General features: G+C 34.7%; 2 protein-coding genes across 2 annotated transcripts; both read left to right on the top strand.

Annotated features, from left to right (window-relative positions):
• Positions 1-2,224: 2,224 nt before the first annotated feature.
• timm17b (translocase of inner mitochondrial membrane 17 homolog B (yeast)) lies at positions 2,225-5,076 on the top strand. Its single transcript, XM_052108931.1, has 6 exons — positions 2,225-2,383; positions 2,750-2,849; positions 2,929-2,992; positions 3,119-3,247; positions 3,483-3,593; positions 3,777-5,076. The coding sequence occupies exons 1-6, from the start codon at positions 2,358-2,360 to the stop codon at positions 3,854-3,856; spliced, it is 510 nt and encodes a 169-aa protein (XP_051964891.1). The 5' UTR covers positions 2,225-2,357; the 3' UTR covers positions 3,857-5,076.
• A 1,187-nt stretch (positions 5,077-6,263) lies between these two features.
• praf2 (PRA1 domain family, member 2) lies at positions 6,264-13,480 on the top strand. Its single transcript, XM_052108594.1, has 3 exons — positions 6,264-6,471; positions 8,015-8,232; positions 11,049-13,480. Exons 1-3 carry the CDS (start codon positions 6,293-6,295, stop codon positions 11,186-11,188), a joined length of 537 nt encoding a protein of 178 aa, XP_051964554.1. The 5' UTR covers positions 6,264-6,292; the 3' UTR covers positions 11,189-13,480.
• Positions 13,481-14,583: the final 1,103 nt, after the last annotated feature.

Consider the following 14,583-nt stretch of genomic DNA (forward strand, 5'->3'; position numbering starts at 1 on the left):
TCCTCCAAGTCCGCAACGACCTTCGCCAGCATTGCCAACATGTTTGACAGTTGATGTAGAATCTCTCCCACTACACTGTCCAAATTGAGTCCCTGGTTTGGCCCTGTCAGGGATATCAGTTTGGGCATGTAAGTGTCTTTTTATGTCACCAGAGTCCGATTTTGAATTCTTTGAACACTAACCTAAGGGAAAACATAGGGGAACAGACTTCGATAGAACACCGGTCTTTCACATCTGGTGTAAAACGGAAGGAGGTCACCAGTTAACATGAAAACCAGTTGACCCATAACACCGGCATATTAATGGTGTAAATATAGCATAGTTTTAAGCAGGCGTTCAACTAACTGTAAAAGCCACAGCATTTGGTCTTTAGTGTTATTATTATACATTATGATAACCATCACTTACCGCAGTTCTTGCCAGGATGCACAGCAGATTTCACACAAATGATCCATAAGAATTTAACTGATAGTTGAAGAACAAAGTCTCCCCAACATTCTGTGCTCTACGGGCCCTACACCTTCGCCCTCGCTCGGACAATTTTGACAATTACAGCTAACAGTTTGCACTGAGGTCAAAGAGACATGGAATAAATACATTTTAATACATGAAAGGTATTGATAAAAACTTTTTTGACGTTCGCCACATCATCAGAAGTCTACGTGACTGCCGTTCATTGATGAGACTGCCGTTTACTGGATTTCGACCATATTTATTTATTGATTACATAATGTAGCCATTTTTATCGTCCTGGTGCGCTATGGTGTTTCAATATCAGTGTGGTGGTTGGTTTTGATATGAGGTTTATAATTACACAAAATTTGACAAATTGTATATTTTGTAACAAGATGAGACGATTGAACATATTTTTTTGTTAATGTGGTATTTAAAAAAGAAATCTGGAAGGATTTGAGCAACTATCTCTAATAGGTAAAAAGGTATCTGACGTGTATTCACGCTTTTGATATAATTTTTTATTATAACAACAAAAACTCACAGGTTCAATATATTTATTATTTTTGTGAAATGTTTCATAGATAAATGTAAATACTTGAATCCACTTCTCACAGTATAGCTGATTTATTTCATATATCATATTTTTTTATTGTCCATTAATAGCACAAATAATCATAACAATAATTAATAAATGATATAGATAAAAACTCGAAAATATCAACGAATACTGTTTATTTATAACCTCTTTTAATTGTTTCCCTCTTGCTGTTTTTATTATTTGCACTTTCCTTTTTAGTTGCATTGTTTTTTTTACAGTAAGCAACTTATGCAAGTGTGCAGATTGTTCTAGGCAATAATAAAACAAATAAATTAAAAACAGGTTCATAATTGCTGTAAAGTCGAGGAGAAACATTTTGAATGCTTTTTATATTGGTATAAAACCAGTGTTAGATGTAATGCTTTACTATAGTAATTCATTAATGTAATTAAATGACATTGTCATTGAAGAAAAAGTAAAGTTAGGATTAACTATTTAATAACAATTACTTCTGATGTAATTGTGTTAAATATTGTATAGACTCTAGAACAATTCTATATAAAACAATAGTGAATAGTGAATCGAAATGTAACATATTATGTTAAAATATATGTTTTCTAATTTAATGCAACCCTCTTAAAATTCTTTGGCCAGTTCATTAATAATTTATTTGATTTTATATGATTAATTTGAAAGATTAAAAATAACATATTTTGTCTATCTTTGTATTTTTCATCTGGTCGAGGTTGATAAGGGTTTTAGAAATAATTAGTAATAAGTAATGCAATTACTTTTCAGACAGAGTAATTCGTACAGTAATCTAATTACAGAGATGTAATTAGTAGTTCGTAATTAATTACCTTTTGTTTTAGAGTAACTTACCCAACACTATAAAAAAGTAAGCAAAAATGACAAATGATCTTGGGTCTATATATTGATCCTAACATAATTAATGTTTCCTATTCAAATGTACATTATCATCAGACATTCCATAGATTCATAACATTACAAAACATTTGAGACTTTCACATAGACTTCAATATTATCAGACTGATCCCGAAGCCAGTGTACAAGAGCGCTATCAGCGTTGACAGATGGTGTTTGTTACTTTTCTCAGCGCTGATCAAGATGGACTAATCACAATCGTTTATTATTTAATCGTGTACAGAAATGGTTGGGAATGGACAGTTTGTATGTCAAGCTCAAAGCACTTACAATACATTTAGTGGACGAATATAATGATTAGATAACAAATGTCTGCAGTGACACAAAAGCCGTTCGTGAGATTTGATTGAGCTGTCTTTCAACTCCTCTTGTCACAGAAATATTGCGTAACCGCTCTTACGTCAGCTGTTTATCTATCATGGAGGAGTATGCCCGTGAACCTTGGTAAAGTACAAGCTTTGTGACAATACTTCTGGCATGTTCGCACTTTAGTTAATGAGAAGAAACAGATCATGTTTGAATCAGTTAACATTTTCGTTTGCTGTCTTCTTTGTACATTTATGTGTTTGTTTGTGGACAGTCATCCTCTAAACTATGCTGCTGCTATAGTTCACACACTGTTGACACATTACATATGAACCTATAGTGTTTGATAAACAACTTGTAATCATGTGGTATCTCGTCTTGCTTCAGATGTCAGCTTATTAGCAGCCTTAACTCTTTTTTTATTTTTTTTTATGTAAGATAGCATGTCAGAGGTTGCTTGCCACAGTAATAAAGCTTACCTGTTTACTTGTTTTCTTTTGTTAGTCCATGGAGGATAGTTGATGACTGTGGGGGTGCATTTACCATGGGGGCCATTGGAGGGGGGGTCTTCCAGTCTGTGAAAGGCTTTCGCAATGCCCCTGTGGTATGTTTACTGACATCAGGAAAAAATATTGACTGCAGCTATTATCATTCCATTAAACTGATTCCTTTGTTTTCTCTAGGGTGTCCGACACAGGCTGAGAGGGAGTGCAAATGCCGTGAGAGTTAGAGCGCCACAAATTGCAGGTGATTTTATTTTTCCTTCTTTTCTTTTTGAACCTTTTTGGTCATTTTTTGTATTGTAGCATAAAGTGATGAAGATACAAGGAAAACTAGGCTGATACCATCATGCATTTTCTTTATACCCTTCAGGTAGTTTTGCTATATGGGGTGGACTCTTTTCCACAATAGACTGTGGTTTGGTGCGTCTACGGGGAAAGGAAGACCCTTGGAACTCCATCACCAGTGGAGCTATGACTGGAGCTATACTGGCTGCACGCAGTAAGTTTAGCAAACATTTGTTTTGTTTTTTGTATTATTATCAATATTTTTCCTCAATCCAACTATAACAAAGTAGACTTTAGAGATATAGCAATCTATTTGGAAATAATCACCTGACCGTAGTATTCCATAATAACAAAACATATTTGCTATTACATTGATTTATCTGAATCATCTGGATCATAAGACAGCTTATTGATAAAGTAGTTGCATTAAGTGCATTTTTGTATTGCAGGTGGGCCAATAGCTATGGTGGGCTCTGCGATGATGGGGGGAATTTTGCTTGCCCTTATTGAGGGCTTTGGGATACTCCTCACTAGATACACAGCACAGCAGTTCCAGAATTGTGAGTTACACATGTCAGAATAGACTTGCAGGTTTGCATGTGTGTGATTCAGAGAGTTAACAATATAAGCATACCACTTATATTCAATGTGATTTAAAAGACATTTTGCATTGCATTGTGTTCGATAGCCAATTTTCATTTCATTTTGCTACCCTTAACATTGTCTTCTGTCTCACTCTATAGCGAGTCCCTTTGTGGAGGACCCGAGTCAGCTTCCCCCAAAAGAAGGAAGCCAAGGAACACGTTATGGACAGTATCATTAGAACCACTGTGTTACCATGGTGACTGTAATATAATAGACTGTGAAAAAATCGAGAGGACTGTTAGAAGTTTAGGAGCCTCCGCATAGTTTACAGAACCCTCTCCAGAGACCAGGGGAGGGGATACTCGCCAGAAGCTTTCATCATCCTTTTATTGATGATAGATGTTTATATTGATGCCACTCAGGGGCAAACAGTAAGTAAATTGTATAATTTATGAATTGTGATATACACTTTGGTATTTTGTCCTGTTGCAAAGGGAAGGAGTTGGAACATTGGTAACCAAAGATTTGCATCAAGCACATCCCTTCAATTTAATTATTTTTGTAGTTTACACCCATTTCAACACATCATGTATTGACAACATTCTTATGTTGAGAAAAATATATAGTGATTCTACACTAGAAAAGCCTCAAGGATTTTACATTTCGAGCAATTTTTAGGAAGTTGCACTTAGTGGATCAGATAAATGTAAAGTATTTACCTGAAAAAACAACAGTTTTAAATCATTCAAATTTTAACAAAGCAAATGAGCAATGTATGGCTGCAGTACATTTTTCTATGTCTCATTACTTGTCATGCAAAGTTTATTTTAATCTAATCCATGACTTGAACCTGGACAATTGCTTAACCAGCAAGAAAGGTCCTCTTTTAGGTCCTATTTTGATGTTTTGCACCTTTTCAATTTTGGAGCCACTTAACCTTCATTCTTTTAATGCCAAACTGAACATTTGTGTTTATGCTCCATTTGATAATGTGCATTCAGGAGAGACACTGTTGTTGAAATTAAGATTCATCTTAAGCACTTTAATAATGTTCCTCTACCAAATAGTTTTTAGCGTGTCATTCATCCTCTCTGTGTTGTTTTGTGCTGAGCAGTTTCCTACACTCACTCATCACTATATACATTTTATTATAATTTATCACAGGTTTATATGATGGATTTTTCTTCTTTTTTTTTGGTGCTCTTCAAGAAAGAATATGTATGAGTATCTTGTCTTAAATTATTTGTATTGTTGCTATAGGCTTTAAAAGCTGGATGGATGGATGGTTGCTATGGTTTGTATTAGAAGTAATATTCAGTCTTAATCAATAATTTTGAATAAATAATGTTATTAAAGCTGATTGTAATATTTTTGATGTACAAAAACAATCTCCTATCCCAGCTCAATATGCAGAAATAATTAAAATAAACCATTTGTTGGCTGATTTCTTAGAAAAGTGTAAATACTGCAGCTCTGTGGCACTTTCAGTATTCCTCTGGTTGTTTTGAGTGACCTGTCCAGCCTGACACAACAACATTGGCTCAACCAATGATATGAGTTGGGGGCGGGATTATATGTTTGTTCGACTAATGGCAGGTGAAGGGTGTTTTCAGTCAGTTGTTTGAAAAAAAAAAAAAAAGTGTTTATTTTTGTAATTCTGTAGTGGTGCTTTAGCAGAATTAGAAGTATTACACACTTCAGTTTTAAAGGGATAGTTCACCCAAAAATGACAATTCTCTCATGATTTACTCACCCTCATGCCATCCCAGATGTGTGAGACTTACTTTCTTCAAAACAATACAAATTAAGAATTTTAGAAGAATATTTCAGTTCTGTAGGTCCATACGAATCTCCAAAAGCACATAAAAGCAGCTCAAAAGTCTCCAGTGGTTTGATCCATGACATCAGAAACAATATGATATTTGTGGGTGAGAAAAAGATCAATATTTAAGTAATTTATTTTACTTTATAATGAATATCACTACCTACTGGTCAGGACTGATCAAAGGTGGAGATTTATTCTAAAAATGGATATTAAATATTGATCTGTTTCTCACTCACACTTATTATATCCCTTCTGATGATATGTATTTAATCACTGGAGTCATATGGATTACTTTTGCTGCCTTTATGTGCTTTTTGGAATTACAAATGTCTGATCACCATTCACTTGCATTGAATTCACTTGGCCTACAGGTCTGAAATATTCTCCGAAAAATCTTAATTTGTGTTCTGCAGAAGAAGAAAGTCACACATCTGGGATGGCATGAGGGTGAGTAAATGATGAGAGAATTTTAATTTCGTGTCTCATTAAATTATAAAAAGAAGAACAACATTAATGTTAAGTGAGAAGTGCATATAAATAAATATAAGTAATATTTATTTAAATATAGTTATTATTATATTTGACTAATAATATTAATTTTTTTGTGTCATCAATTTTTTAAATATCGCTTCATTGGATATATATTTTTTTAATTGTTTAGTTTGAACAAAAATTCAGCAATGATTTATTGATTTATTTAAATAAAACATTTTTGCCTACACCAGACTATGTTTAAAAAGAGAATGTGACGGAAAAGGACTGTTTATTTATTCGTTGTTCTCCCAGTAGTTTTAGTGGAAACGCGTTTGCAGTGCATGCTGGTAAATGTAGTTTCCGACATCGTCAAAAATGGTCGACCTCCAGCCTCCGCCTTTCAGAACATTGGACGATTTTCTTCTGGGTTCGGCCAGATTCGCCGTGCCTGATATTCGCAACTTAGACCGGTGGAATAACAGAATAATAAACAACTTGCTGTATTACCAGTCAAACTATTTTGCATCCTCCGTGGCATTGCTGCTCATAGTCGGGTAAGAAAACGCCTGTGACGTGTTCTTTCATTCAGAGTGTCTTCAGTGGTGAACACTTTCGGATTGCAGCTCCCCCAGTCATTTGTAATTTTATTTCATCGCCTCACTGAAATGGAAAAAGCAGACTTTTCTCGGGTTGTACCCCATTGTTGCATACTTACATTACAAACACTTGCAGACGATAAGATCTTGCCCTCTGAGTCTGACAGTTTCATTTTAGAGTGAAGCAAATGTGGTGTGTTTTAAAAGTTTATGGTAAAAGGTTAATCTTTTTTTGAACCCTCTTGTGGGTTTCGGGTAATTTTTTGACCAATTTTGAATTTTTTCCTTTAATAAAAATGTTATCCTTTATCTGAGTAGTTAAGACTTGGAGACTTTTCCTCCACTACCTATCTAAACACAAATAAATCTTGATTCGAGAAGTCTAAGTGGTCATAAGAAAAATAAAAAGCAACACTTGTGGTGTTTGCGTTGAGACTATAAATCATCCACAATGCAGAAAACACACACACAGACACAGGTTTGTTTGATTATATTGGTGATCTCTCAATGACTTCCATTGATTTCATATCAGGCTGATGATATTTTCTATTTCCAAACTCTACCCCTAACCCAAACATCACACACATATGTGCACATCACTAGATTTGAAGATCAACATCATCGGACCAATTTAAGAGTTTCTCTGATGAGGACATTCGGCCCTCACAGGTGTAGATAAACTTGTCTATAAATGCCAAAGTCTGACCCCTCTGTGACAAAGTTTATTCTAGAATTTAATGTTTGAAATAAATGACCGTTATCAAAATAATAACTCTGTTTTTAAACTGTCTTTTCTTTGTAACAATCAGATTTGACTGTGGCAGGATGGTCAGGTTTGACAACATATTGGAGCATCAATGCAAAATCTGACACTTCAACACAAGTGGATAAGATTTTTTTTTTACAATTTTACAAATAACAGTTTTTATAATGTCTAAATATATATCCAAAGAGTATCTTGTGATAATATCAAGAAATTACGTTATTTTTTAAAGCATTGGCTGATAGAGAGCCAATGCATAGAGCACTGAAGCATCTACTGGACATAGCTGTCATTTCATTTCATGTAATTGTTGTTTTTTTTATTCCAGCAGATGTCACCAGAGACCCCCAATGCATGACAAATTGTGATATTTTGACACTTTCAATTTACTGACATGAAGGTTTTTATTGAAGTGAACATAACATAAAATGTGCTTATTTTATATGAAAATTAATGGTGTCATTTAGTCATTTAAAATGTAAAATTTTAGTGTTTTTACTTTAGTAAAATTTGTTTTTACATATAAAAATATATATATATAATAATATATATATATATATATATATATATATATATATATATATATATATATATATATATACTACACGTATTATACACATTACACATGTATGTTCATGTCATTTTTGACCCACGAACACCATGAGTGTGGCTCATAAGCAAACACCGCACAAGGGTTGACATTTGTTTTTCTCCCCTTTCTGTATATTGGTGCCATAGGTATTTCCAGCCATTTCAGCTGATTCTTGGGGCAACAGTTGTGATTCTTCTATTCCTGGGTTTTGTCTGGGCTGCTGAAAACAAGGCTGCAGTTCGGCGGTTCCGGAGGACTCATCCATCCCTCTCTCTGGCTGCAATCTTGGGCTCCAGTTACCTACTTCTGTCTGTTTTAGGAGAAGTGGCTGTTTTCCTGTTTGGCATTGCCTTCCCCATTTTAAGTTAGTATTAGTTGTTGTCTTTGAATGCCAGTGTATATTCAAACCCTTGAATTAATCCCAATGTGGCAGCTGTTCTCTGTACCCAGAGCTTGGAGTACTTCAGCTACAACTAAAACTAGTAATAGAGTGCAAAGTTTGGGTTCCGGAAGTAAAAATCCTATTATAATTTTTTTCATAGACGAATAGATTTTTACCGATAACTTACAAACCTTTAAAGACAGACCTATTGTGATCTCAGAGGTTGTTCATCAATGGTATGCTTCTGTTGAAGCCATCAGTCCACGTTATTTCAACTTCATTGTTTAAAAATCGTGTTTAATAACGAGTCTGTTTCCCTTCCCCATCAAACTACATGTACTGTATATTTGTATATATATATATATTGGAATATTGGAAAATTTTGCAATAAAATGTAAACTATATTGTTTCTATACTTATTATCAACAACCAAAAATCAATATTTTTATATATTTCCATCAGTTTATATTCGATTACGTCATTCACAATGCTTCATGGGATTGTAAGTACACAGTCTTGTACCTTTATCTTTTTGTCCGATTTTCAAAATAGTTTTTTGCCTCGAAACAAAGTTTGTAATGTTTGTAATCAGCTGATTGGTTTGGAGCATGGCTCGGAATGCTTTTATGACGAATTTCATGAAAAGTCTATGGAAAATACTTCTGCAACTCAAACAGCTGAAAAAGTGGGCTGGCACTGTTGCGCTCTTTCAGTGGTCGACCGATAGTGGATTTTGCTAAAACCTATAACTAAGGTGGCCAACAGTGGACTGACTTGCTAGAAAGACTTATTCACTTCGCACAGTTCACAGAAGAGCCCTAAATACGCACAGTTAGAGATGAAGTTGGCTCAATGTAAAAAATGTTGGAGCGCTTCTCTATAAATGAGCATTAATATTTTCTGCACACTCTGTGAAAGTACAACATGACAACAAGCACTGTTGATCTACTTTTATCCCAACCTACAATTACGTCAGCAATCACCAGAAAAGCAATTAAATGTGCTGTGTTTATGATTTGACTTTGTCCATTGGTCCGAAATATCTCACCATCCACAACAGTAATTAAACAATTCACAAATTCTTACTAAACATTGCCTAAATGTATTAAAATACACTGAACTAAGAATATTTAAATGCCAATACTTTTATTTCTTAAGTGTTAAATTGTAACTATATTTAAACAGTACGCTACATGCACATACTATTTGGAGTCCTCCACATGCTTTTTTCTATATTATTGATTAATTGATTCATGACGACAGAGTATGAAAATGTATGAAAATTGACATCCCTAGGTAAAACCGATATATTTTCCGAATATATATTTTCCTACCTCTGCTAGTTATTACTTTTATTTCATCAGATCCTTTAAAGTCAACGTGAAACACTGTTCACGCCCCTTTTGACTTTCGTAATCTGATTTTTTTCCCTCGAGTGAAACGGGGAACTCAGTGAGAAGAAATTAAATTATCCATTAGGAAAAGAGTGCAACAGTGCCCGCCCACTTTTTCAGCCTTATTGGTTCTGGAAGTATTTCTCCAAATAGTTTTTTTTCCATAGAGATTTAATAAAATTCTTCATAACAGAGTTCTAAGCCATGAACCAAACCAACCAGCTCTGAAGTGAATCATGCCACTACAAACTTTGATTTGAAGCCAAATAATATTTGAAAATTGGACAAAAAGACAAGACTGTGTACTTATCGTCTTTAAAGAGGGAATGAACTACATCCGCATGAAGCATTGCGAACGGCAATCCAATTTAGAACAATGGAAAAATTTACAACTATCGATTTAAGTTGTTGATTCTTAGTATAGAAAAAGTATATTTTAATTTTTATTGTAAAGTATTCAGATATTTGCAAATAAATACTGTAAGTAATTTGTGAGTGAAGAAAGATGGATGAATCTTTAAAGCTATGCTAAGTAACTTTTGGCCCTCTTGCGGTAAAAAAAAAAAGTCTTGCGGAAGAACATTGTTTTGGTTGTGCTTCAGCTGTACCTTCAACGGTGTACACATGAGTACAGGACATCTTATCAGAGCTGAACAGACAAATAAATACTGAAAGAAAGGAACAGACGGATATCTGAAAACATGTCATCTGAGCAGAGAAGTGTCGTATCTTATGCTGTTGTTTTGACTGATTGGAAACATTGATGTTTTGAAATAAATAACATTACAAAAGTTAGGCAACATTTGTTAACATTAGACACAAAGATTTCTAGGCTGATAAGGTCAAACGCTGTGAAGTTTTTATAACTGCACAATATTCTGGCCAAATAGACCACAGTGGAAACTCATTTATAGATTGTTATTGTTACCCAACATCATTTCAAGACTCACATGTCTTTGGCAAGCCTAGAACTAAAGGATTTATTTATATAAATTATTGCCATTATAAATCAAATACACATGTGTGCTTGCAAGTGAAAAGTTCTGCACCGGTTACAGTATAATTATTGTATTTCACTACAGACACACACACAGAGATTGACGTATGTATGCAATTTCCCACAAAATATCTCCCGAAAGCTCTAATCTCATTATTATAGGTTTATCAAAGTTTATTTGGGTAAAGATGGTATGGAAGATGGATTTTTGTTTCCCTTTCTCATTTATAATATTTTGTTATTTTTTAACAAAAAAAAGTTACATAATGTAGCTTTAACAATATGTGCATTAAGAAAGTTGAGTCAGTTTTGATTTCGTGTTGAATTTCATTATTTTCCTTTGTTGCTGGTCTTGATGATACTCTAGGCTTAATGTATAATTTGCAATTCTTTCTTTCTTCCCACAGCGATTCTTATACATGCCTCAGTAAGACTCAGAAGCCTTAAGAATAAACTGGAAAACAAGCTGGAGAGTATAGGATTGAAGAGAACGCCCATGGGCCTGCTACTTGAAGCGCTGGGACAGGAACAAGAGGCTGGATCATAGCTGGTCTAACAACTACCTAGCTTTATTAACATCCACTCCTTCTTCCTTAGGTTCTTCTTGAGATTACAGGAGGACAGTTATAATAGTTGATCATACATATATGTTGGACTAAGTCCTACGACATCTTTTAAAATGGTTAAATAATGTATTTTAAACAATGTGTGGGATGGAGATAATTCATATTTATTATTTGAGTAACAGACCAGTTACTACTTCATTCCATAGATCTGCCATTTCATGATGTCTGTATTGACATTATTCCGTCCCTCAACATTTCTACAGTAGTGTGGGGCCACTTGATTTTGTGAAGAAAATGTAAAGAGAAGGGCGTAATAAGTTTAAGAGCAAGAATTTGTTTTACTTTATTTTGTATTTTTTTCAAGTGACTTAAATGACCAAACTGAAGTATATTGTTTTTACAGATTGTTTTGAGTTTTATTTAATTTTCTTTTGTTTTTAATAAAGTGCCATGTGTGGCCTGGCATGCATTAGCAGTTGCTCTCTTACAAAAGTGCCAAGATTATAGCTGTTATAGTAACCCAAATGAATGAAGACCAAGAATATTTATCTTCATATTCATCTTCATCAATTGCATATGCAGCTAACAAACCACCATCATTAGAGGATGATATCTTGCATATCAGGGTTAGTAATAACCAATAAACAGCGATGATTATTAATATAAATTCAAATGTAATGCACCAGGAAAGTGGTCCAAATTTTTCCATGGAAACACTATGGAGGTTTAACTTTTTCTTTTCTTTTTTTCCTTTAGCATGTTTAACCTTTTTTACAGCTTGTGCATTTAAGTACTCTAGAAGTACTTGTAAGTTTGCATTCCTACCTAACTTTAAAGAGAGTTAGAGCACAAACATTAAGTACTTTTGGAATGATATATATTTGGATTTTCTGCGCCTTATATTGTGTATTGCTTTGATTTCATTTATGGATGAACTTGTGCAGTTCATGTTTAATGTTTACGACATCAGCTGCCTTGTATATGTCATCTACAAATATACTTTCATCATGGTACTTCGTTGTCTTTTTGTCTGTTTCCACTTAGAGACACTGTCATTGATAAAATCAATCTGAAGGAATTGCGCTTTTTTAACGTTCTAATTTTTATGATAATATTCTCAGACTGTAAAGATAGTATATGCATTCAGATGTATAACTACATGCGTCCTTAATACTGCAAAAACTAATTAGAAACAGGAAAAGCCATCATTACTAGTTCAAAAGCAACACTTTTGGCTTCTGCTTTTGGCATTTGGCCCAAGTATACTGTAGGACCTGGGCTGATTTTAAAGTCCCAGTCCATCGCTGACTAAGCTTAATTTACATACACAGTTGAAGTCAGAAGTTTACATACACATTAGCCAAATACATTTAAACTCAGTTTTTCACAAGTCCTGATATTTCATAATAGAAAACCTTCCCTGTCTTAGGTTAGTTAGGATCACTACTTTATTTTAAGAATGTGAAATAATAGTAATAGTAGAGAGAATTATTTATTTCAGCTTTTATTTCCTTCATCACATTCCCAGTGGGTCAGAAGTTTACATACACTTTGTTAGTATTTAGTAGCATTGCCTTTAAATTGTTTAACTTGGGTCAAATGTTTTGGGTAGCCTTCCACAAGCTTCTCACAATAAGTTGCTGGAATTTTGGCCCATTCCTCCAGACAGAACTGGTGTAACTGAGTCAGGTTTGTAGGCCTCCTTGCTTGCACACGCTTTTTCAGTTTTGCTCACAAATTTTCTATCGGATTGAGGTCAGGACTTTGTGATGGCCCCTCCAATACCTTGACTTTGTTGTCGTTTAGCCACAACTTTGGAGGTATGTGTAGTGGTTACTGTACATTGTATATAATTATTGTGTTGTGTAAGTATGCATACATTTGATATGTAAATTGTGTTGAGTAAGTATGCATACATTTGAAATGTAAATTGTGTTGTGTAAATACGTTGTTTATTGTAATTGTTATATGTCTCGTCACTGTCATGACTGCCATGTTGCTCGGAACTGCACACAAGAGGTTCACCTACTGTTGCACTTGTGTATATGGTAGTGTGACAATAAAGTGATTTGATTTTGATTGATTGATTTGATGCTTGGGGTCATTGTCCATTTGAAAGACCCTTTAGTGACCAAGCTTTAACTTCCTGGCTGATGTCTTGAGATGTTGCTTCAATATATCCACATCATTTTCTGAAAGGCTGCTCAGCAAGGTAGAAGCCACTGATCCAAAACCGCCATAAAAAAACCAGACCACAGTAAGGTGCTCATGGGGACAAAGATCTTACTTTTTGGAGAAATGTCCTCTTGTCTAATGAAACAAAAATGTAACTGTTTGGCCAGATGGCATCATCTATTTTGTGAAGTGCACCAGTCCCTCCTCCAGCAAAACACCCGCACAACATGATGCTGCCTCCCCCATTCTTCACGGTTGGGATGGTGCTCTTCAGCTTGCAAGCATCACCCTTTTTCCTCCAAATATAATGATTGCAATTATGGCCAAACAGTTACATTTTTGTTTCATTAGACAAGAGGACATTTCTCCAAAAAGTAAGATCTTTGTCCCCATGAGCACCTTACTGTGGTCTGGTTTTTTTATGGCGGTTTTGGATCAGTGGCTTCTACCTTGCTGAGCAGCCTTTCAGGTTATATTGATATTGGACTTGTTTTACTGTGGATATAGATACTTTTCTATCCATTTCCTCCAGCATCTTCACAAGGTCCTTTGCTGTTGTTCTGGGATTGATTCACACTTTTCGCACCAAACTGCGTTCATCTCAGGAGACAGAATTTGTGTCCTTCATGAGTGGTATGATGGCTTCGTGGTCCTATGGTGAATATACTTGCGTACTATTGTTTGTACAGATGAACATGGCACCTTTAGGCATTTGGAAATTGCTCCCAAAGATGAACCAGACTTGTGGAGGTACACAATTTTGGGATGTCTTGGCTGATTTGTTTTGATTTTCCCACGATGTCAAGCAGAGGCACTGAGTTTGAAGGCAGGTCTTAAAATACATCCACAGGTACACCTCCAGTTCAGTATACCCCCTTTCAGAAGCTAATTGCCTAAAGGCTTGACATCATTTTCTTGAATTTTCCAAGCTGTTTAAAGGCACAATTAACTTAATGTATGTAAACTTCTGACCCACTGGAATTGTGATTTAGTCAATTAAAAGTGAAACAATCTGTCTGTAAACAATTGTTGGAAAAAATTACTCATGTCATGCACAAAGTAGATGTCCTAAATGACTAGACAAAACTATAGTTTGTTAATATTAAATCTGTGGAGTGGTTAAAAAAAATAGTTTAATGACCTAAGTGTATGAAAACTTCTGACTTCAACTGTACAAACACTGATCAGCCACAACATAAAA

The sequence above is a fragment of the Xyrauchen texanus genome, chromosome 37 (assembly GCF_025860055.1).
Source record: "Xyrauchen texanus isolate HMW12.3.18 chromosome 37, RBS_HiC_50CHRs, whole genome shotgun sequence".
Classification (NCBI taxonomy): domain Eukaryota; kingdom Metazoa; phylum Chordata; class Actinopteri; order Cypriniformes; family Catostomidae; genus Xyrauchen; species Xyrauchen texanus.

Coding starts and splice junctions, on each gene's coding strand:
- timm17b (XM_052108931.1), top strand. CDS start 2,358: ATGGAGGAGTATGCCCGTGAACCTTG. Junction 2,850..2,928: donor GCTTTCGCAATGCCCCTGTG/GTATGTTTACTG, acceptor TGTTTTCTCTAG/GGTGTCCGACACAGGCTGAG. Junction 3,594..3,776: donor AGCACAGCAGTTCCAGAATT/GTGAGTTACACA, acceptor CTCACTCTATAG/CGAGTCCCTTTGTGGAGGAC.
- praf2 (XM_052108594.1), top strand. CDS start 6,293: ATGGTCGACCTCCAGCCTCCGCCTTTCAGAACATTGGACGATTTTCTT. Junction 6,472..8,014: donor GCATTGCTGCTCATAGTCGG/GTAAGAAAACGC, acceptor TTGGTGCCATAG/GTATTTCCAGCCATTTCAGC. Junction 8,233..11,048: donor CATTGCCTTCCCCATTTTAA/GTTAGTATTAGT, acceptor TTCTTCCCACAG/CGATTCTTATACATGCCTCA.